The 23,310-nt window shown below is 44.9% G+C and overlaps 2 protein-coding genes across 2 annotated transcripts; both read left to right on the top strand.

Annotated features, from left to right (window-relative positions):
* Positions 1 to 3,050, top strand: LOC139000212 (zinc finger protein 551-like). The gene is made up of 2 exons (XM_070402474.1): positions 1 to 121; positions 1,399 to 3,050. The coding sequence occupies exons 1-2, from the start codon at positions 1 to 3 to the stop codon at positions 3,048 to 3,050; spliced, it is 1,773 nt and encodes a 590-aa protein (XP_070258575.1).
* A 10,984-nt stretch (positions 3,051 to 14,034) lies between these two features.
* Positions 14,035 to 17,070, top strand: LOC139000210 (zinc finger protein interacting with ribonucleoprotein K-like). The gene is made up of 2 exons (XM_070402473.1): positions 14,035 to 14,155; positions 15,899 to 17,070. The coding sequence occupies exons 1-2, from the start codon at positions 14,035 to 14,037 to the stop codon at positions 17,068 to 17,070; spliced, it is 1,293 nt and encodes a 430-aa protein (XP_070258574.1).
* The last annotated feature ends 6,240 nt before the right edge of the window (positions 17,071 to 23,310 follow it).

Raw genomic sequence — 23,310 nt, 5'->3', positions numbered from 1 at the left:
ATGAACTTTGAGGACGTGGCTATTGTCTTCTCTGAGGAGGAGTGGGGGATCCTTGATGAGTCTCAGAGACTTCTGTACTGCAATGTGATGCTGGAAGTGTTTGCACTTGTCTCATCTGCTGGTAAGACCTTCATGTTTGTCCCTGTGTCCTGAGGTGATGTCCACTCTTCCTTTATTCTCCAAACGTAGCTCTCACAGCCAGACGATGGGCTCTACTAATATCCCCCACTGTCCTTTCAAATGGGCTGTGGCTGCCAGGGGTGTGCTGTGCAGGGAGTCTTGAGCTCTGGACTCGCCGAGCATCCCTTACACCCGCTGCCTCAGAAAATGCAAGAAGTGTCTGGCAGTCAGGAGTCCTGCAATGAGCTTAATGCGACCCACTTTGAACTTTTTATTCCTGGGAAGTTGACTATGTCCTCATGGCTTCCACTTCTACACCATTCATCCAGGTAAGGCTCTTTGTGACGACTGTGCCAGGTTATGGTCTTTACTTACATGAACCATAGCTGTACTTGTAACATCCTACCTCAATTGTTGTTTGTAATATTTCCTTTCCTGAATACTATTGCATTCCGAATTGCTCTGGGTTAGTGCTGGCTGCTCACCTCCCTTGTATTTCATTCATTCTCTGAATATTTAGGTTGCATGTATTAATAGAGTAGAAGGTGCAGGGAGAACCCTATGTTCTCTCTCAGGGTGAACTGGCAAGATGGTCTCTGATGAGGCCTGATCCTACTGAGTGGAAACTGGGGGAAGGTGTCACATGAGGGCTTCTTTCAGATCACACCAGGAACCTGCTTGTGTCCAACCATATTTAGGTGCAGATGCGTTTGTCCACACCTTATTTCTAAATTTTCTTTACCATTATTGACATTTTGATGACTGATCATTTCATCTGTAACTTCATGGCTTTTGGCTACCTTCACCTTTGTCACTTTTTTGCATCACATGTCCCTGGGCACTGCTTCCTGTGCAATATAACCCTACATGGACCTGCACATGTGTTATGAGGTGCACATACATGCTTAAGTAGTCCTCGAACCTCTGCTCTTGAATTTAACTTAGAGTAAGACATAAGCAACCTTCTGCACAGCTTGCCCATGTCACCAGCGCACAAGCCCTGCTGAGCACTGATAGTAGAAGAAGGAGCTGATGATCATGCTTCGAATCTATGTGGTGCTTGCCATCTTTGTGTCATATTTCTGGTGAGGCTTTCGTTGTTTTGTGATATTCAGAGTTCCAGAACTTCACAGGAGCCTTTTACCAATCCTGCCAGAACATCGGTTATTTTCAGACAATTCCATGGAACGCATGTATGATGTGCAACATATTTTTGTAATGGAACTTCCCTCATCACCATAGTCAACATCCAATTCCTCCTCATTTCTCTGTTTTCAGGTTGTTGTCATAAAACAGATGATGAGGAGACCTGTTCTGAGCAAAGTGTATCTGTACAAGGAGAGTCACAGGTCAGGGCATCTAAGACAGAGCCAGCAACCCAGAGGATCCATGTGTGTAAGCAGTGTTTCTCTGTGTTCAAAGACATTCTGCACCTGACTGAGTCACAGGCAGCATACCTTGAGCAGAAAGCCTTCTTCAATGACACACGTGTGAGAGACTTCTGTTTCAGTGCAAACCCTCGCCAGCAACAGAGGGAAGCCAGTGGAGAGAAGCCCTGGAAAGAAGCTGTGGACAGGGCCTCGTTTGTGACCAGGTGCAGCTTCTATTTATCAGGGCTGCCTTCATCCAGTAGGGACATTGGGGAAGACTTGCCAGCCATCTCAGACCTTCTCCAACAGAAGGCCCCTCTGGACACTGAGGAGCCAAACAGTGGCAGTGAGAGTTCCCAGAAAATTCTCAGTGGAAAATGTTATAAACAGTGGGGTCAATGTGAAAATCCTGCCAGCAACAACCAGAAAGTTGTTCAACAGAGCGTCTGCAAGGGAGATGTGAATTATGCATGGAAGAAATCTGGAGAAAGTTTTAGAGGAATCTCTAGCCTCATTCAACATAGGAAAGTTCACAGTGGAGAAAAGCCATATGAGTGTAGTGATTGTGGGAAGGCCTTCCGATATAAGTCTAACCTCAATCAACACCACAGACTTCACACTGGAGAAAAGCCCTATGTGTGTACTGAATGTGGGAAGTCATTCCGGTATATCTCTGTTCTTACTCGGCACCAGAGAGTTCACACTGGAGAAAAGCCATATGAGTGTACTCATTGTGACAAGACTTTCAGTCATAGGTATAAGCTCACTGAACACCAGAGTGTTCACACTGGAGAAAAACCTTATGAGTGCAGTGAATGTAGACAGTCCTTTAGACGAAGGGGTACCCTCACTGAACACCAGAGAGTTCACACTAGAGAAAAACCTTATGAGTGCAGTGAATGTGGGAAATCTTATAGATGCTATAGTCACCTTTTTCATCACAAGAGTGTTCACACAGGAGAAAGGCCTCATGAGTGTAGTGAATGTGGGCTGTCCTTCAGACACAGGTGTACACTTACTCAGCACCAGAGAATTCACACTGGAGAAAAACCTTATCAGTGCAGTGAATGTGGGAAGTCCTTTAGACAAAGGCGTAACCTCACCGAACACCAGAGAGTTCACACTAGAGAAAAACCTTATGCGTGCAGTGAATGTGGGAAATCTTTTAGATGCTATAGTCACCTTTTTCATCACAAGAGTGTTCACACAGGAGAAAGGCCTCATGAGTGTAGTGAATGTGGGCTGTCCTTCAGACACAGGTGTACACTTACTCAGCACCAGAGAGTTCACACTGAAGAAAAACCTTATGAGTGCAGTGAATGTGGGCAGTCCTTCAGACGAAGGAATGCCCTCACTGAACACCAGAGAGTTCACACTGGAGAAAAACCTTATGAATGCAGTGAATGTGGGAAATCTTTTAGATGCTATAGTAACCTTTTTAAGCACAAGAGAGTTCACACAGGAGAAAGGCCTCATGAGTGTAGTGAATGTGGGAAATGTTTTAGCCGAAAATCTGACCTCCTTAGACACCTGATTGTTCATAATGGAGAAAAGCTTTAAATGTGCTCTGAAAACATTCTTTTTATCAATGACAATAACCACTCTGAATGTGTCTCTTTGATACACATTTAATGGAACATAAAACCCTTTTATCACAACATGCACTCCCCTAAATTCCTCATAAAATTTCAAGTACAAGCAATGCTTTAAATAACTGCATGGCACTTGCTGAGCTGCTCGGGCCTACCACCAGATTGAAATCAGTGGGAGTATTCCTGGCTGAGGCGATTTCACCTCCACCACCTGGCTCACCTGAACAGGGTGCCTCAGTCACAGTCCCTGCGTGGTCAGGGAAAAGGAATTCTGTGTTCTCACCTCTGCCTGAGCAAACTGTGATTACTCCAAACTTATGGCAGGATCTTCATGCCTTTCTGACTAGCAAATGGAGTTGATTGAGGGTTCATCCAGTGCACCCATACTCAGCTAAGAAAAGCTACCTCTCTTAGGTTATCACCTTAGCTGTGATGAATTGTTTCAGGTTCCAGTTCACCAACCAGCAAACCGATTGAACTTTCTAACATGTCTCGGGATTATGATCTTTTTGTCCAGGTGCTTTTGCTCATGTACTAGTTCTTTTCATTTTGTTGGTTCTATTCATTGCCTGGATTGATTTGACAGAACACTTGGGATCTGTAAGCATGTACAGGGGAACAGATATTGTGGGAATCCCCAACCCGCTGTGCTTCCGAAGGCAAAGCGTGGAGTCAGAAAATCACTGTGTCCAGTATTCACTTGTAGTGCAGTGCTGCCCAAGACCTGGAAAGAAAGCCGGCATGACTTGGTGGTTCTCATTTGCAGCCTGGTGCATCCTATGATTGCGGTCTGAGGTCATCCTGAAGATGGGGGTGAGAGGGCTTTGTTGTGCTTCTGTGAACAATGTGAATTAGATTCTTTGTTCATAATGTGTATTACATACTGTCAAGGTGCCCTGTGCCGTTATGAATGACATTTCAAAGGCTGGTATCGCTTGTATTGAGACTCTGAGGGTTAGGTTGAACTACAACTGGGTCAGAAACCCTGTATTCATAGTGAGTGGGAAAGAGTGCAGTGAATTAAGTGAATCGCGCCTCTTGTGAACGTTACCCACAAATGACCAAGGACGTGTGACCTGTGTGGTCATTGTGGACAGGCGTCCTCAGTTCCTCCATCACTGTTTCCTGTGGCTAAAGTCAATTTTAGAGAATATAATCTACAGGGTCTGTTTCGTCTTCTTGCCTGTCTATGGTGTTAACCTCAAGGTTTGCTCAACAGGGAAGACCTCAAAGCTAGAGGAATTGTAATCCTGTAGTCAGTCCCAGGATGTGGCATCTGTGACCCAGTCAGCATTCCTGTTGATTCTGATGGCCATAGTCTTCTCTGCTTGCCAGTGTTCGTTGCCACTGAGGCAAGGCTGGTGCTCCCTGGAAATTAGGAGAGAGATGGTAGAGCCCATATAGGGTTGTCATTTTAATTTTCTAACAGGACAGAGATATCAGGGCCTTTATTTGGAAGCACATTTTAAGGTTTTATTTAGGTATATTTGTACTATTTGGTGAGCTTGGGCATAGGGATCAAGCTCTAAAACGGTCACATGTGACTTAAACTTATCTCTCACCATATACAGGTTCAGGCAGAAGCAGGCATACAGATGTGAATATGCAAAACACAGAGTTGACTCTCTATTTTTCTAAATAAGTATTTTACATATTTAAAAATATTTTTAACGACTTTTCACAAAGAGAGGAAGGGAGAGAGAGAGAGAGAGAGAGAGAGAGCGAGAGAGAGAAATGATATTATTAGAAAGAAACATGAAACAGCTGCCTCCTGCACGTGACCTACAGGGCATCCAGGCAGGCACGTGCCTTGAGCTGGAATGGAACCATTGACCTTTTTGGGTGATGGATGGTGCTCAAACACCTGAGGTTCACTGGCAGAGAAGAGTTTATTCTTGTTTTTTATTATTTTTATATTATTGTAGTAATTTTCATGCCAACAGCTCTACACCTACCTGTGCCACACCCTGTAGTTACCTCCTGCCCTTTTGTAATCTCTCCTTCTACCTTCCCCAGCTCTGAATGCAGTCATTGATTTTCCTTCTTTTACAAGATCAGTTAATATTTTTTTAAGATTAGTTAATATTTTTCATAATTCCAGAAGCACTATGAGGGGTATGAAATACTGCTTTCCTTCTTGCTACACAGTTATTTTGAGATTCAACAGGAATGCTTATGTGAATAGTTAATAATTTTTTATGGCTGAGTCATACTGTGTTCTGTGAAACACCAGTTTACCTATTATCGATCTGTCTGTGGTTTTAGTTATTTCCAGGTTTGGGATATTAAAAATAAATCCGCTGGGAATATTGCCTTCAGTTCTCTATATAGAGGTAGGTTTTACTTATCAAAGTGATGCAGTGTAGGCGAATGTTTTACCTGTTAGTATATGCAGAAGTGTGTTCTAAAATGATCATTTCATTTGGCTTTCCAAACACTTACAGAAATGAAATTTCTAATTTTTCCACAACCCTGCCAGCACATGTGATGTTTAATCCTTTTACTAATAGGAGGAGAAATGAGTATAGTATTAACTTGCTTTGTTTTAATTCCATTTTCCTAATAAATTTTTAAAAAATTTTTCCCTATTAAATTTTTTATGGTGAACCTTTTCTCAAGCAATTATTTACACTGTCTTTGTCTCCTTGTTGAAATGTCAGGTCAGAGTCTTTTGCCAATTTTTAAAATGAAATTATTATTTTAACTATAGGTTAGTGCAGCATCTAAGATATATAAGTAAATATATTTATTTATTTCACTCAATCCTCAATGACTCAACTGAATTCTTTGCAATGTGAAACTATAAATATTTTTTTAAAATATTTTTTATTGATTTTAGATAGGAAGGAAGTGGGATAGCGAGATAGAAACATCAATGATGAGAGAGAATCATTGATTGCCTTCCTAATGCTCGCCCCCTTCTGGGGATCAAACCCACAACCCAGGCATGTGGCCTTGCTTAGAATCAAACCCAGGACCCTTCAGTCCCCAGGCCTACGCTCTATCAACTTATCCAAACCGGCTAGGACTCAACCCCTTAATTCTTTTTTTAAAAAAGTATTTTTATTGATTTGAGAGAGGAAGGGAGAGGGATAGAGAGATAGATAGAATCATACACGATGAGAGAGAAACATCTATCAGCTGCCTCTTGCAAATCCCCTACTGGGAATCGCGCCGACAACCTGGGTTGTGCCCTTGTACAGAATCGATCCTGGGACCCTTCCGACCACAGGCTGATGATCTATCCACTGAGCCGAACCAACTTGGGCCCCTTAATTCTTTTTTAAAATTGTAATCCTCATCTGAGAATATGTTTATTGCTTTGAGTGAAAGAGGGAGGGAGGGGCACAGAGAAAAAAAGAGGGACATCCATGTGAGAGGAAACATGGACCGGTTGCCTTCCATAAATGCCGGGCAGCAGATCAAATCCACAACCTGGTCTGCGCCCTCACCAGGAGCCAAGCATGACCTTTGATTTAAGTGGGGGAATGAAATGAAGCTGCAAGAGATTTAGCGCCTGGCCAGGGCAGCACATGAAATCTTCACATTTCCTTCAAGACCATGGGTTAGTATGACTCAGCATTTGGGAGAGTGTTTTGCATGTTGCCTGTTGGTTGTATGTGTGAATTGGCTGTCCCTTTGGATGTTCCTGATGTGTGTATTGTGTTCTCTTTGTGTCTGTGTTCTATGTCCGTGTATGTCTGCACTGGAGTGTGCGTGCGTGTGTGTGTGTGTGTGTGTGTGTGTCCTGCGATACTGTCTGTATGACACTGTTGCTATGTTTGTGTCTAATGTGTTTGTTTCCAGTGTGTGTGTGTGTGTGTGTGTGTGTGTGTGTGTGTGTTCCCCTCAAGGTGTTCCCTGTGTCTACAGTGTGTGTCTGTGTGAGCCTGGCCATAAGCCCTGCACCTGAGTTCCCAACTGTGGCAGGGGGTGTCCTGTACCTGCGTGTTTCTGTGCTTGTGGTGTCGGTATGTTTCCCTGGGAGTCTGTGCACCCCAGACACAGGCAGCTGCCTTGGCGTCTCTGGAGGGGTCAGGAAGGGGCCCCTTCTGCCCCTGCTCTCCCAGCCTCTGCTGTCCCCCTGGGGGTCCCCTCTCAGGCCTCAGGAATCGATGAAATGAAAGATCAGTTCAAGGAACCCCAGGCTGTGGGTAGGAGAGGAAATAGGGAAGATTCTCCTGGCAGACTGGAGTTAGAGAGTGTGCATGGGGAATGTTTGTGAAGGACACTAGGCTTCCTGTAGGAGCTGGGGATCCAGGTGCCTTGGGAAGGAATGAGTGGGTGAGTGCATGTGGGGGGACCTGAGGGGAAAGACTTCCAGGCTCCTAACCCTCCACTAGGAGTGAGGAAGTGGCCGTCCCTGGAGAGGGGTGTCGCTTGCCCATGTGAATCGAGGCTGACCCCTCAGGGAGAAAGGTGCCCAGGTTTACCAGAGCATCACTCCTAGACCGCTGGGACCTGGTCAACTGGGAGTGCGTGGCCGCACAGGACACTGGGACCAGGAAGGAGAATTAGGCCCAGAGATCTCTTCACTGTGTTTGGGGAGAACTGTGGAGGGACTATATTTTGCACAGATTCCTACACAGAACGAATGGAAGCCACAGGGTTACCATTGATGTTATCAGCAGCATTTTCACCATCAGCCCCACCTGCTGGGGCCCTCACCTGGGCAACACAAATGACACAGAGCCTTGGAGGCAGGGAGGGCCTGATGTTCATGTAAAAGCACATGGATGCTGGAGGCTTCCAGCCTGTGCCCTTCCCAGTCAACACCCTTAACTTGTGAGTCTTCACCTCCACCCGAGTGTGGGACCCGAGGCAGCCAGGGGTTTACCCAGGTCACACTCAGAAGTGGGTTCTGAGTTCACTGCCAATGCCATCTGCCCGAACTGCTTTTCTGGGGTTCACTGCTTTGGAACTTGCCAGTGATGGTTTAGGGCAGCCGTTCTCAACGTGTGGGTCGCGACCCCTTTGGCGGTCAAACAAGCCTTTCACAGGGGTCGCCTAAGACCATCCTGCATATCAGATATTTACATTATGATTCATAACAGTTGCAATAAGACAGTTATGAAGTAGCAACAAAAATAGTTTTATGGTTGGGTCACAACATGAGGAACTCTATTTAAAGGGCCAGAAAGTTGAGAACCAGTGGTTTAGGGCAACCTGGGGACAAAGTCCACCTGGATGAGGAGACAGGGACCCGTCCAGATGGGCTCCCACTTTCATTTCCTACCCGTTCCCACCCCTCTTATTGGCCCTGCACCGTCCCGGACAAGAGGCGGGAACCACGTGGTCATGTTAATCAGGACCATCGAGTAAGTATGTCAGGTTCTCCTCCTGACCACCTGAATTTGACTTCAGCCTGTGATGTGCTCTTTACCATTGAAATGTGCTGGGAGTTATGCCTCTCACCTCTAACAGAAGAGTCTGGAAACAGAGACTGACCACTCCCTATGTCCATCTCTGATAACACCCAGCAGTACCTACATGGGTGGGCTCTCTTTTTTTCTGGTCTCAGGATAACAAGGATGTACATGGGGTACGAACAAGAAAGATACCTTCTTTAATAAATGCCACTAAAACTTTGGGGCTGTTTGTTACCCATAACATCTAACCTGTCCTAATGGGAATGCATCTCCTATTCTGCCCTCTAGGAGGCAGCAGAGCCTAACATAGGAAGCCAGAGCGGTGTTATAAGAGACACATGGGTTTGACTTCCAGCCCTGCCTTCATTTACTCCACAATCAGGCTATTTACCTCGAGTCTGTGAGTCTGGATTTCAACTCGATAAAATAGATTCTAAAACCATCTCAAGTTGTGGAGAGGATTGAGTGAAATAGTAATTATGCAGGTAAAGCCTTGAATCCAGGGCCTGGCACTTGTAGTGAACATTCAGTAACTGTTAGCTCCATAGCTGCACAATGTGTGCTGCCTGCAGACATGCAGACAACGTAGGAAATGTCCACTTGTTGGTCTCTGTGTCCTTTCAAATATTGCTTTTAAATGAATAGGATAGGATTATGTATATTCTTTCATATCCGTATTTTCATCTTATTAATGTGCTATTTCCGTGTTAAAAATAAAAACACTGGCCCTTACTGGATTGGCTCAGTGGATAGAGTGTCGGCCTGTGGACTGAAAGGTCCCAGGTTTGATTCCGGTCAAGGGCATGTACCTTGGTTGCTGGTGCATCCCCACCTGTATAGGAGACAGGTGATCAATGTTTCTAACTATCAATCCCTTTCCCTTCCTCTCTGTAAAAAAATCAATAAAATATGTTAAAAAATAATACAATAAAAACTCTGAGGGCTGGAGTGGTTCCGTTGTTTGAGTGTCCTCCCACGTACACAAAGGTTGCTATTCCTGGTGAAGCCACAAGACAGGTTCCTGGATGGATGCACAGATTGTGGGTAAGGGAGTTCAGGAGGCACCCCACCTGTGTTTTTCTCTCTCCCTCTCATTTTCTCTCTAAAAATAAAATTTAAAAAAAGTAACTATCTATACATCCATTTATATTTGTGGTCTTCAGGAATAATTGACATAATTATCACCTCAGGGAGCATTCTGAGCTTCATGGAATCTGAAATAATATCTCCAAATAAGGGCTCAGTTGCAGATAACACTCCCCATAACCCTGCGACCAGCCACCAAAACCTAAGGTTGTCATTTCCCTCAGCCATTCGTGTGCCCCAACACCGATATTCTCAATGGCCAGGCAGTGGCTGGGATCCTAATGCCACCTGCGCGGCCTGGAAAGTTCCTTACCCAAAGGGCAATGCGCCTAATGATGGCTGCGTTTAGCCAATGAAATCCCAGGAGAGGCCTGGCGCTCATTGGTTTGGCGTGACTCCCAGATTAGTCCTCCAGGTGGTCATTTTGACCTTTTCATTCTATCGACTTAGAGGACCCAGCGGACAGCATCAGGACTAGCTTAAGCCGTCAGAGGCAGCGTCCCCGCTGTGCAGGGGGCGTCTCGGGCTTGATGACGTGCAGCAGGCGGGATTGAGGTCTCCATGCTTCCCGGACTCCTCTCTGCTCACTGAGGTCAACTTAGCGTTACCCCCATTGACCCTTCATCCTAAGGTGCTGCCGTCCCTCAGGCCCTGCAGCTCGCGTCCCAGAACCCAGAACAGTGAGTAGCTTGTAGGTGACACAGCATGTGACGGGGTGAAAGAGGGTGACAGTCTGCTATGCCACTCAGTCAGGCCGTGGGGTGTGGCTGAGCTGTGAGGACTCTGGAAACCCAGGTCTGTTTTGTGTTTAAAGGCAACAAAGAAGATGAGGAAAGTTTTGTGTGAGGAGTTTTACTTTCATCCTCAGGACGCTGGGGCCATGGGTGGTTGTGAACAGCAGAGGGACGTTGTCTGAGGTCGGGTTCTAAACATTTCCACAAACTGCTGATAAGAATTACACCTTAATATGGCGAGGATAGAAATTAGGGACCAGAAGGGGGAGCCTTTTGAAAGATAAGGAACTTGGCAACAGTGTGCACTAAGGACTGATTCCTGGGGGAATTCAGGTATCACCCATCAAAAGACATGGGCCAGGGCCCTGAGCAGCCTGAGCCTCTGGATCCTGGCGTTGGGTGCCCGGCCATCAACAGACATTTAGTCCCTACAGGTTCCTGCAGGTGAGGAGCCGCTGAGGGGCCTGGGCTGTGGGGCTGATGTCAGGGCCTCACACTCTTGTGGCCTCTGAGACAATGGGGTCCTGGGACTGTCCAGCCTCTCTTCCTGCCCTGAGACCTGGGGACAGAAAAACAGACACGAATACCCGAATTAAGTCCATGACTACGGTTCGATGAAGTGGTCCATGTTTTTCTGGCAAACAGTGGAATGATATGTGCGAGGTCCTTCCAGGCACAGGTTTCAGATGTGGCAGAGGCTCAGAGTGAAGACAGCTGGTTCAGTAACCTGCAGGAATGCTTTTCTCTTTAATGGGAATAGGTAGAAATGGGAGCAGAGTCAGGTCTAGAGGAGCCTTGTGACAACACGGTTGTCTGTTCTGCAGGTGAAGGGGTCAATGGGAGATTCGTAGCAGAGGAGGCAGGTGATCTGACTCAGGTCTCATCAGAAGCCCTGTGGCTGCAGCATGGAGAGCAATATGGGTGAGAGGGAGGTGGTGAGATCGTCTGGGAGAGTGGGATGGTAACTGGCCCCTGATGGTAGCCCTGGAGAGGGAAGACACAGTTGCATCTGGGATTGGTATTTTAGGTGTGGCCACCTTTATTTTCTAATTTTGAGTTTGAAAGAGAGGCAGGGTGGGGTCAGAGTCAGAGATGAGATGAAGGTTTGTATTTAGCATCTGGGGATTTGGAAGCACCATCATCTGGCATGAAGACATTCATAGTGGGAAGGTTCATGTTCATTGCAGATAAACATGAACTCACACTTATTTTGGCCTGTTACGGTACGAGGTATTTCAGAGAGCAGTTAAAGAGCATCTAGAACTCGGAGGAGTTGTTCAACATGAAGATGACTCAAAAGGAGTGAAGACCGCCTGCACCAGAGGGGAGTTGTAGATCATCATTTTATTTTAATTCGAGGCCCTAGGTCAATGGAAAGAAGGTGAGTTTTGGTCTGGTGCATATTTACTTATTAAACACTCACCAGAAATATTCTGTGAGCCTTGGTGTGGCCAGACTGCGTGCAACACCCCAGGCTACACCAAGGCTCACAGAATATTCCTGGTGCGTATTTAATAAATAAATATGCACCAGTCACAATCTCACCTTGTTTCCATCGACAATGATCGGCAAGCTCATTTGTCAACAGAGCCAAATATCAACAGTACTTCTTCAAAATAGACTCACCCAGGCCAAAAACTGACTTCTGCGAATGGGCCACGAAGTTTCAATCGCACTGTATGTGTGCGCCCGCCCGTGGTATTTTGTGGAGGTGCCACACTCAAGGGTTCAAAGAGCCGCATGTGGCTCATGAGCCGCAGTTTGCCCACCACTGACCTAGGGCGTCCAATTAAAATAAAATGAAAATACATCCTGCATATCAGATATTTACATTATGATTCATAACAGTAGCGAAATTAAAAGTATGAAGGAGCAAGAAAATAATTTTATGGTTGCGGGTTGCCACAACATTAGGAACTGTATTAAAGAGTCGCGGCATTAGGAAGGTTGAGAACCACTTGCTTAGGGACATGAGTGGCCATCTGTGAGATTCACTGAGCATGGGGTGAAGCATAGCAATGCCTCCTTTGGAAAACTGCTGTTTGAACTACTCTGTTATTCTTACACAGTCTCTTATTCTGGAGGTCAACTCTGTTATTTTTAGGCTGTAAAATAACTTTGCTTTTTTGTTTGAATAGAAAAGATAAACTTAATTGTCTGATCTTACAAGCTAGCCATCTAACTGATACGCTGATATTGATGCCAGGTGCCTGTATAGATATGATATTCAAGGATACAGGTCCCTGTATAGATATGACAGGTGTTTCCTACATATGACATGTACTCAAGGTTACAAGCTGTCTACAAAAATAACTGACACAATGGCATAAGAATGATATAAAAAGAGAATTATTCCTCCTTTGGGTGTTCAGAAATTGCCAGAGGTAAACTGATCTGAACCTGCACGCAATAGAGGTGACTCCTAACAGGCTCATGAAGGCATCTTGTCCAGCTCAGTGATTTTTGATACAACAGGGGTAGAGAGCCATCGTCCATGAGACTTGAGTGGTGAGGGCTGTGACTGGGATGGGAGATCATGTGCAGCACTGGTGGAGGAGGGCTCTGGATATCTATGACGTCATGTGGTTCTCAATAGGTGAGGTTGAAGGAAAACAGTCAGGGAGTGAGGCCTTTATAGCAGGGCTCAGGGCTGCCTCCATGAGTGTGGATTCTCAGAGTTGGTGTACAACATATTCCTGTTTGAATTTGCCAAGCAGTCACTACAACACACATGCTGAGTAATGAGTAGGATGTCAAGGAGATGACTGTTCGGGCTGCCAGTGTGGGAGTGCAGGTGAGAGAGAGGTGTGGGAGAAGGAGTGATGTGCGCTAGGAGTGGGAGTGTGAACTCATGGCCACAGGACACTGGATGTTGCAATAAGGGTGAAAACGGAGTGAGTCCATTTTTGGTGCTTGCTGTCTAATATGGTATGATATATGATATATGATATGATATGAGGAATTTTAGTGTAATTGTCTGAAAATAGGGGTGTTGTGGTGAGACCTGCCAGGTTCAGAGCTGACGTGTCACATAGAGGTACAACTTCCTATGGTTTTCAAGGGCTGACACATTGATCAATGGGAATGAGATAACATATATTGGTGTCACCTGGGCTTGCATGTTTGTACTGGAATCAGGAAGGGAGATAGAAAGAGAGAAAACACATTACAGAGCCTGTGAATTAGACATTTGGAAGAGAAGGTGAGTAGGAAATAAACTGTTCTCGCCATGACAAATTTGTGTTGCCTTTGAAGATGTGCCCCTGGAAATAAAGCTGTGTGAGAGAAGTGTGGTTCAAAGAATTATTTAGAGCAGGTAGTGCAAGGTGATGGCCTCAACACCATGGTACCAGAGTCAGAAGGATGAAGCCTGAGGCCATCTTTTTTCATGTCTCTGAGGGAGAATCCGGGCAATAACATGAGTATTGCCTGACAAAAGCAGTGATAAATCATTCACATTTATTTTATGGCCAACATCTCTCTCTTCCCTATTTGGTTCACCCACTGTATCGACAAGAGGCTGTGTGGCTTACATGTGAGACACAGAGGTATCTTCTCTCAGCTCAACTGCCTTTATTGTTGTGGTAGGAAAACTATTTGTAGGAATATAAGGAGAGAGTGAATTTGATGGGCCCAAGGCCTGGTGTCTTGTCTGATGAAGGGTAGAGGGAGCAAATGGATGTGGAGGGTGGGAAGTATGAAGAACTTGAAATCCTAAGAGAGAAGCTAATCATGGCTTGAACTGTCCCCCTTAGGACAGACTATGAACTTTGAGGATGTGGCCATTGCCTTCTCTGAGGAGGAGTGGGGGCTCCTTGATGAGGCTCAGAGACTTCTCTACTGCAATGTGATGCTGGAAGTGTTTGCACTTGTCTCATCTGCAGGTAAGACCTTCACGTTTCTCCCAATGTCCTGAGGTGATGAATACTCTTCCTTTATTCTCCAAACATAGCTCTGACAGCCAGACCATGGGCTCTACTAATATCCCCCACTGTCCTTTCAAATGGGCTGTGGCTTCCAGAGGCAAGCTGTGTGGGGAGTCCTGAACTCTGGACTCCCCAAGCATCCCTTACACCCATTGCCTCAGAAAATGCAAGAAGTGTCTGGCAGTCAGGAGTCTTGCAATGAGCTTAATGGGACCCACTTTGAACTTTCTCTACCTGGGAAGGTGACTATGTCCTCATGGCTTCCACTTCTACACCATTCATCTAGGTAAGGCTGTTTGTGACAGCCTGTGCCAGGTTATTGCCTTTACGTACATGAACCTCCGAGGCTTGGGTGGGGCAGTGTCCCTGGGGATCAACAGGGCAGAGTGAGCAGTTATGTCTGCTCTCAGTCCTGCCCTCAGATGCCCCAATCTCAGTGTCCCGGAAATCGCTGCAAGCACCTCCGAGATAAAGCCGCCTTCGAGTTGGGACCAATGCCAGACAGTCCAGTGTCTCCCATGTGAGTCTGGCTCCACAGAGACTCACCCGAACTGGAGTTCAGAGCAATCGGGAACTTGAGATTGAAAAAGACTACCATGTCCTCAGCCGCCAGCCCTCTCTGCATGCTCATCTGTACCTCTGTACTTTAGTTCCGCGCCGTACCTCCTCTGAGTCTCGGTATGCTTTTCTCTTTCCTTCTAGTTGTGGAATTTACACTCAGCCAACCTTCCTGTGGTTCTGGATGATGTCTGTTCTGTCTTTTAGTTGTATTTTTGAAGTGGTTGTGCTAGGCAGCAATCTCCAGTGTCTACCTATGCTGCCATCTTGGTTTTCCGAACCCTGTATTCTTTCTCAGGGTGAACTGGCAAGATGGTCTCTGATGAGGTCTGACCCTACTGAGTGGAAACTGGGGGAAGGTATCACATGAGGGCTTTTTCCAGATCACACCAGGAACCCGCTTGTGTCCAACCATATTTAGGTGCAGATGTGTTTTTCCACACCTTATTTCTATATTTTATTTACCATTACTGACATTTTGATGACTGATCATTTCATCTGTAACTTCATGGCTTTTGGCTACCTTCACCTTTGTCACTTTTTTGCATCACCTGTCCCTAGGCACTGATCCCTGTGCAGTATCTCCTGCATGGACCTGCACATGTGTTATGAGGTGCACATATATGCTTAAGTAGTCCTCGAACCCCTGCTACTGAATTTTACTTGGAATAAGACATAAGCAACCTTTTGCACAGCTTGCCCATGTCACCAGCACACAAGCTTTGCTGAAAATTTTAGCAGAAGAAGGAGCTGATGATCATGCTTTGATTCCATGTGGTGATTGCCATGTTTGTGTCACATTTCTGGTGAGGTTTTCATTGTTTTGTGATATTCTGAGTCCAGGAAATTCATAGGAGCCTTTAACAAATCCTGCCAGCACATCGGTTATTTTCAGACAATTGCATGGATCCCATGTATGATATGTAACATATTGTTATCATGGAACTTCCCTCATCACCATAGTCAACATCCAGTTCCTCCTCATTTCTCTGTTTTCAGGTTGTTGGCATAAATCGGATGATGCGGAGGCCTGTCCTGAGCGCAGTCTATCTGTACAAGTAAAGTCACAAGTCAGGGCGTCTACGACAGAGCCAGCAACACAGAGGACCCATGTGTGTAAGCGGTGTTTCTCTGTGTTCAAAGACATTCTGCACCTGACTGAGTCACAGGCAGCATACCTTGTGCAGAAAGCCTTCTTCAATGACACACGTGTGAGAGACTGCTGTTTCAGTGCAAACCCTTGCCAGCAACAGAGGGAAGCCAGTGGAGAGAAGACGTGGAAAGAAGGTGTGGACAGGGCCTCGTTTGTGACCAGGTGCAGTTTCTACTTATCAGGGCTGCCTTCATCCAGGAGGGAGGGTGGGGAAGACTTGCCAGCCATCTCAGAGCTTCTCCAGCCCCAGGCCCCTCTCGATGCTGAGGAGCCACCCAGTGGCAGTGAGATTTCCCTGAAACTTCTCAGTGGAACAGGTCATAAACAGTGGGGTCAATGTGAAAATCCTGCCAGCCACAACCAGAAAGTTGTTCAAAAGAGCATCTGCAAGGGAGAAGTTAATTATGCATGTAACAAATCTGGAAAAATTTTTAGAGGAATCTCTAGCCTCATTCGACATCGGAAAGTTCACAGCGGAGAAAAGCCATATGAGTGTAGTGACTGTTGGAAGACCTTCAGATATAAGAGTATCCTCAATCAACACCACAGACTTCACACTGGAGAAAAGCCCTATGAGTGTAGTGAGTGTGGCAAGACTTTCAGTCAGGGGTCCAACCTCACTGTACACCAGAGAGTTCACACTGGAGAAAAACCTTATAAGTGCAATGAATGTGGGAAGTCCTTTAGACAAATGTATGCCCTCACTGAACATGAGAGAATTCACACTGGAGAAAAACCTTATGAATGCAGTGAATGCTCGAAATCTTTTAGATTACATAATATCCTTTTGAACCACAAGAGAGTTCACACAGGAGAAAAACCTTATGAGTGTAGTAAATGTGGGCTGTCCTTCAGACACAGGTGTACCCTCACTAAACACCAGAGAGTTCACAGTGGAGAAAAACCTTATGAGTGCAGTGAATGTGGGAAGTCCTTTAGACAAAGGGGTAACCTCACTGAACACCAGAGAATTCACACTGGAGAAAAACCTTATGAATGCAGTGATTGTGGGAAATCTTTTAGATGCCATAGTCACCTTTTTTACCACATGAGAGTTCACACAGGAGAGAGGCCTCATGAGTGTAGTGAATGTGGGAAATCTTTTAGCCAAAAACCTCACCTTTTTAAGCACCTGATTGTTCACAATAGAGAAAAGATTTAAATGTGCACGGAATACTTTCTTTTTCTCATTGACAATAACAACATTGACAAGGTCTCTTTGATACACATTTAACGGAACATAAATCCCTTTTCACAACATGCACTCCCCTATAGTCCTCATAAAATTTCAAGTACAAGTGATGCTTTAAATAACTGCATGGCACTTGCTAAGCTGCTCGGGCCTACCACCCAATTGAAATCAGTGGGAGTATTCCTGGCTGAGGCGATTTCACCTCCACCACCTGGCTCACCTGAACAGGGAGCCTCAGTCACAGCCCCTGCGTGGTCCGGGAAAAGGAATTCTGTGTTCTCACCTCAGCCTGAGCAAACTGTGATTACTCCAAGCTCATGGCAGGATCTTCATTCCTTTCTGACTAGGAAATGGAGTTGATTGAGGGTTCATCCAGCACACCCATCCTCAGCTAAGAAGAGCTACCTCTCTCAGAAACATAGTGGCTCTCACCTCATGCTGTGATGAATTGCTTCAGGTTCCAATTCACCAACCTGCAAACCCATGGAATTTTCTAACACGTCTCTGGTTTATGATCTTTTTGTCCAGGTGCTTTTACTCACGTACTAATACCTTTCATTTTGTTGGTCCTATTCATTGTCTGGATTGATTTGAAAGCACACTTGGGATCTGTCCGCATGTCCAGGGGAACAGATATTGTGGGAATCCCCAACCTGCTGTGCTCCCGAAGGCAAAGCGTGGAGTCAGAAAATCACTGTGTCCAGTACTCACTTGTAGTGCAGTGCTGCCCAAGACCTGGAAAGAAAGCCGGCATGACTTGGTGGTTCTCATTTGCAGCCTGGTGCATCCTGTGATTGCGGTCTGAGGTCATCCTGAAGATGGGGGTGGGGGGTTTTGTTGTGCTTCTGTGAACAATGTGAATTATATTCTCTGTTCACAGTGTGTATTACATACTGTCAAGGTGCCCTGTGCCGTTATGAATGACATTTCATAGGGTGGTATCGCTTTTATTGAGACTCTGAGGGTTAGGTTGAACCACAACTGGGTCAGAAACCCTGTATTCATAGTGAATGGGAAAGAGTGCAGAGAATTAGGTGAATCTCGCCTCTTCTGAACGTTACCCACAAAGGACTAAGGACCCGTGACCAGTGTGGTCCTTGTGGACAGGCGTCCTCAGTTCCTCCATCACTGTTTCCTGTGGCTAAAGTCATTTTTAGAGAATATAAACTAAAACGGTCTGTTTCCTCTTCTGGCCTCCCTAAGGTGTTCACCTCAAGGTTTGCTCAACAGGCAAGACCTCAAAGCTAGAGGAATTGTAATCCTGTAGTCAGTCCCAGGGTGTGGCTTTTGTTACCCAGTCAGCATTCCTGTTGATTCTGATGGCCTTAGTCTTCTCTGCTTGCCAGTATTTGCTCCCACTGAGTCAAGGCTGGTGCTCCCAGGGAATTAGGAGAGAGATGGTTGAGCCCATATAGGGTTGTCATTTTAATTTTCTAACAAGACAGGGATATCTGGGCCTTTATTTGGAAGCACATTATGTATATTTGTACTATTTGGTGAGTTGGGCCATAGGGATCAAGCTCTAAAACGGTCACATGTGACATAAACTTATCTCTCACCCGTATACAGGTTCAGGCAAAACCAGGCATATAGATGTGAATATGCAAAACACAGATTTAACTCTCTATTTTTCTAAATAAGAATTTACATATTTAACAATATTTTTAACGACTTTTCACAAAGAGAGTAAGGGAGAGGGAGAGGGAGAGAGAGAGGGAGCGAGAGAGAGAGAGAGAGAGAGAAAGAAATGGTGAGATTAGAAAGAAATATCAAACAGCTGCCTCCTGCATGTCACCCACAGGGCATCCAGGCAGGCACGTGCCTTGAGCTGGAATGGAACCATTGACCTTTTAGGGCAACGGATGGTGCTCAAACACCTGACGCTCACTGGCCAGGGAAGAATTTATTCTTGTACTTTATTATTTCTAAATTATTGTAGTAATTTCCAGCCAACAGCTCTACACCTACTTGTGCCACACCCTGTAGTTACCTCCTGCCCGTTTGTAATCTCTCCTTCTGCCTTCCCCTGGCCTAAATGCAGTCATTGATTTTCCTTCCTTACAAGAGTAGTTAATATTTTTTAAGATTATTCATATTTTTCATAATTTCATAAGCACTATGAAGGGTATAGAAATACTGCTTTCCTTCATGCTACACAGTTATTTTGAGATTCGACACAAATGCTTCTGTGAATAGTTAATTATTTTTTATGGCTGAGTCATACTGTGTTCTGTGAATAACCAGTTTACCTATTATTGATCTGTCTATGGTTTTAGTTATTTCCAGGTTTGGGATATTAAAAATAAATCTGCTGGGAATATTGCCTTCAGTTCTTTCTATAGATGTATGTACTACTTATCAAACTGATGCAGTGTAGGTGAATGTTTTACCTGTTAGTATATGCAGAACTGTGTTCTAAAATTGCCATTCCCTTTGCCTTCCCACCCACCCACAGTAATGAAAATTCTAGTTTTTCCACAACCCTGCTAGCACATGTGAAGTTTAATCTTTTTAATTTTAGGCCGAGAAATGATATACTGTTAACTTGTTTTGTTTTAATTCCATTTCCCTAATAAATTTATATGGTGAACGTTTTTTCAAGCAATTATTTACACTGTCTTTATCTCTTTTGTTGAAAACTCTGGTCAGAATCTGTTGCTAGTTTTTTAAATTTAATTTATTATTTTAACCAATAGGAGTTTCGTGCAGCAACAAGGACATATGTTTTCATTTCACTCATTGTTCAAGGACTCAACTGACTTCTTTGCAATTTTGAACCACACTGAGTGGTCAGATTATTATGACTGGCCAGATTATTATGACCACCCCATCAGTACTTCAGTGACACTTCCAAAAATAGTGCATATTGAAAACTTCCTAAGCAAATACTCTCAAGGTTTTATTATTATTATTATTACTAGAGGCCCAGTGCATGAATTCGTGCACGGGTGGGGTCCAGTTGGCCCACCCTGATGCAGAGGATGGGGTTGGCAATTGGGCTGGGCAAGCTGGGGTAAAGGGCTGCGGGTATTTGGCCGGCTGGCCCCACTCCGTGGTCGAACTCCCAGTCAAACTCCTGGTCAAGGGGACAATGTGCATATTTGCCTTTTATTACCTAGGATTATTTGCATAACTAATTCACTTCATTGTACTCATGGAGTGGTCATAATAATCGGGTGGATCATAATAATCTTGCCACTCAGTGTATACGTTTTGAATTCTGAAAACAAAATTGTTTTTCAGAGAAGACCAAGATGGCAGCATAGGTAAGCACCGGAGACTGCTGCCGCAAACAACCACTTCAACAATACAACTAAAAGACGGAACGGACATCACCCAGAACCACAGGAAGGCTGGCTGAGGAGAGACTCTTCAACTAGAAGGAAAGACAGCAGCGTGCCGAGGCTCAGAGGAGGCGTAGTGTGGAAAATTTAAAGGTGGGGAGGTGCACGCGCAGGGCGGGCTGGTGGCTGAGGGCACGGTTGTCATTTTCGGTCGGGAGTGAGTCTCAGACCCTGGGCTCCAGATCCGGGTGAGTCTCTAGGGACTCAGACTCAGACAGGAGAAGCGGGATTGTCCGGCATCAGTTGGAACCTGAGGGCAGCTTTCTCTCCGAGGTTTGCAGCGGCTGCCGGGGTTCTGAGAAGCAGACCCTCTGGGAACAGGACTGAGAGCATCCATAACTGCTCCCTCCGCCTGCCCCGTTGATCCCGCCCCGCCCAAGCCCTGTGCAGAGCCATTTGCCGGATCGCCTCAGGCAAAGGCTAGATTAGCACCTCCCCAGAGGACAGAAGTTTTCCCAGAGCTGATTCTCACAGCCAGTCGGCCTGGTGGTCAAATCCCTCTAGTATTAACTACAACAATCAAGGCTTAACTAGAACAAGACTGCGCACAAAGACCACAAGGGGGTGCACCAAAAAAGCATAAAAAATGCGGAGACAAAAAAACATGACAGAAATGGAGGATATGGAGCTAAAAAACGCAATTTTGAGGGCTTGCAATAAACTTGAGGAGAGCCTCACAAAAACTAATGAGACCCTCGATGCTATGATAAAGAAACAACTAGAAATTAAGCATACACGGACTGAAATAAAGAATATTATACCCAATAGCAGACCAGAGGAGCGCAAGAATCAAGCCGACGATTTGAAATGCGAAGAAGCAAAAAACACCCAACTGGAAAAGCAAAATGAAAAAAGAATCCGAAAATACGAAGATAGTGTAAGGAGCCTCTGGGACAGCTTCAAGCGCACTAATATCAGAATTATTGGGGTGCCAGAAGATGAGAGACAGCAAGATATTGAAAACCTATTTGAAGAAATAATGACAGAAAACTTCCCCCACCTGTTGAAAAAATGGACTTACAGGTCCAAGAAGCTCAGAGAACCCCAAACAAAAGGAATCCAAAGAGGACCACACCAAGACACATCATAATTAACACACTGTATGCGGGTAGCTTTCATCAGGCGCTAACAGGTGGCGCGTGGCGTGGGCCATTTTTGCTAATTTTTTTGCGCAAATGGCAACGTTCAGTAAAATTATGATAACTTTAGTTTACGTATTTATACGTTACCCGAATTCTACTGCTAGTCTATAAAAAAAAAAAGTATTAAGACGGCTCTCGCGGAGTACGCGCAATTCACGCGAGCCGACTTAACTCGTTTCCCACAACCCAAGTGTTAAAATGCCAAGAGCAAAAGACAAAGAGAGAATCTTAAAAGCAGCAAGAAAAAGAGACTCAATTACCTACAAGGGAATACCCATACGACTGTCAGCTGATTTCTCAACAGAAACTTTGCAGGCCAGAAGGGAATGGCAAGAAATATTCAAAGTGCTGAATACCAAGAACCTACAACCAAGAGTACTTTATCCAGCAAAGCTATCATTCAGAATTGAAGTTCAGATAAAGAGCTTCACAGATAAGGAAAAACTAAAGGAATTCATCACCACCAAACCAGTATTATACGAAATGCTGAAAGGTATCCTTTAAGAAGAGGAAGAAGAAAAAGGTAAAGATACAAATTGTGAACAACAAACATGCATCTATCAACAAGTGAATCTAAGAATCAAGTGAATAAATAATCTGATGTACAGAATGAACTGGTGATTATAATGAATCAGGGACATAGAAAGGGAATGGACTGACTATTCTTGGGGGGGAAAGGGGAATGGGAGATGCAGGAAGAGACTGGACAAAAATCGTGCACCTATGGATGAGGACAGTGGGTGGGGAGTGAGGGCGGAGGGTGGGGCGGGAACTGGGAAGAGGGGAGTTATGGGGGGGGGGAAAGAGGAACAAATGTAATCTGAACAATAAAGATTTAATAAAAAAATTGTTTTTCACAAACTTAATCCTAAGTGAAATTAAAATCCCACTTATATGATACCCTTATAAGTTAATCTGTATTGCTACATTCGTCTCCATTGTTTTCTAAGTCTAAGCATTCAATAGTACATTAAGTGAAGTCAAGTTTTGTAGTATTTGTCAATTTCCCTTGTGTAAATACTCTCATCATTGACAGTTTCAAACTGCCAAAATGATGGCATTGAACATGGGCCTGCTAAGATATTTCAGAAGCAAATCATTATATTTTATTTTGAACATACTGATACAGTAGTAGCAATTATGCTCAAGAACACTCATAATAAAAAAGTAGCCGAAACCGGTTTGGCTCAGTGGATGGAGCGTCGGCCTGCGGACTGAAGGGTCCCGGGTTCGATTCCGGTCAGGGGCATGTGCCTGGGTTGCGGGCACATCCCCAGTGGGAGATGTGCAGGAGGCAGCTGATTGATGTTGCTCTCTCATCGATGTTTCTAGCTCTCTATCTCTCTCCCTTCCTCTCTGTGGAAAATAAAATATATTTTTTTTTAAAAAGTAAAATAATTGGGAAGTAGCAAGTTTTTAACATTTTTAAAAACTTTAAGTACAGTTGATTTGAAACATTAAAAATATTTTAATTGATTTCAGAGAGAAAGGGAGAGGGAGAGAAGGATAGAAACATCAATGATGAGAGAGAATCATTGACTGGCTGCCTCTTGCATGCCCCCTACTGGGGATGGAGCCAACAACCCAGGCACTTGCCCTTGACCAGAATCGAACCTGGGAAACACCCCCCCCCCCCCTCCATCCCACAGGCTAAAGCTGTATCCACTAAGCCAGTGGTCCTCAACGTTCTGGCCCTTTAAATACAGTTCTTCATGTTGTGACCC

This window comes from Myotis yumanensis, unplaced genomic scaffold, assembly GCF_028538775.1.
Source record: "Myotis yumanensis isolate MYYU_CA2020_CCGP unplaced genomic scaffold, mMyoYum1.0.hap1 SCAF_23, whole genome shotgun sequence".
Lineage (NCBI taxonomy): Eukaryota > Metazoa > Chordata > Mammalia > Chiroptera > Vespertilionidae > Myotis > Myotis yumanensis.
The sequence above is the reverse complement of the archived record's forward strand: the minus strand, read 5'-3'. Positions and strand labels throughout refer to the sequence as shown.

Coding starts and splice junctions, on each gene's coding strand:
- LOC139000210 (XM_070402473.1), top strand. CDS start 14,035: ATGAACTTTGAGGATGTGGCCATTGCCTTCTCTGAGGAGGAGTGGGGG. Junction 14,156..15,898: donor TGCACTTGTCTCATCTGCAG/GTAAGACCTTCA, acceptor CTGTGTTCAAAG/ACATTCTGCACCTGACTGAG.
- LOC139000212 (XM_070402474.1), top strand. CDS start 1: ATGAACTTTGAGGACGTGGCTATTGTCTTCTCTGAGGAGGAGTGGGGG. Junction 122..1,398: donor TGCACTTGTCTCATCTGCTG/GTAAGACCTTCA, acceptor CTCTGTTTTCAG/GTTGTTGTCATAAAACAGAT.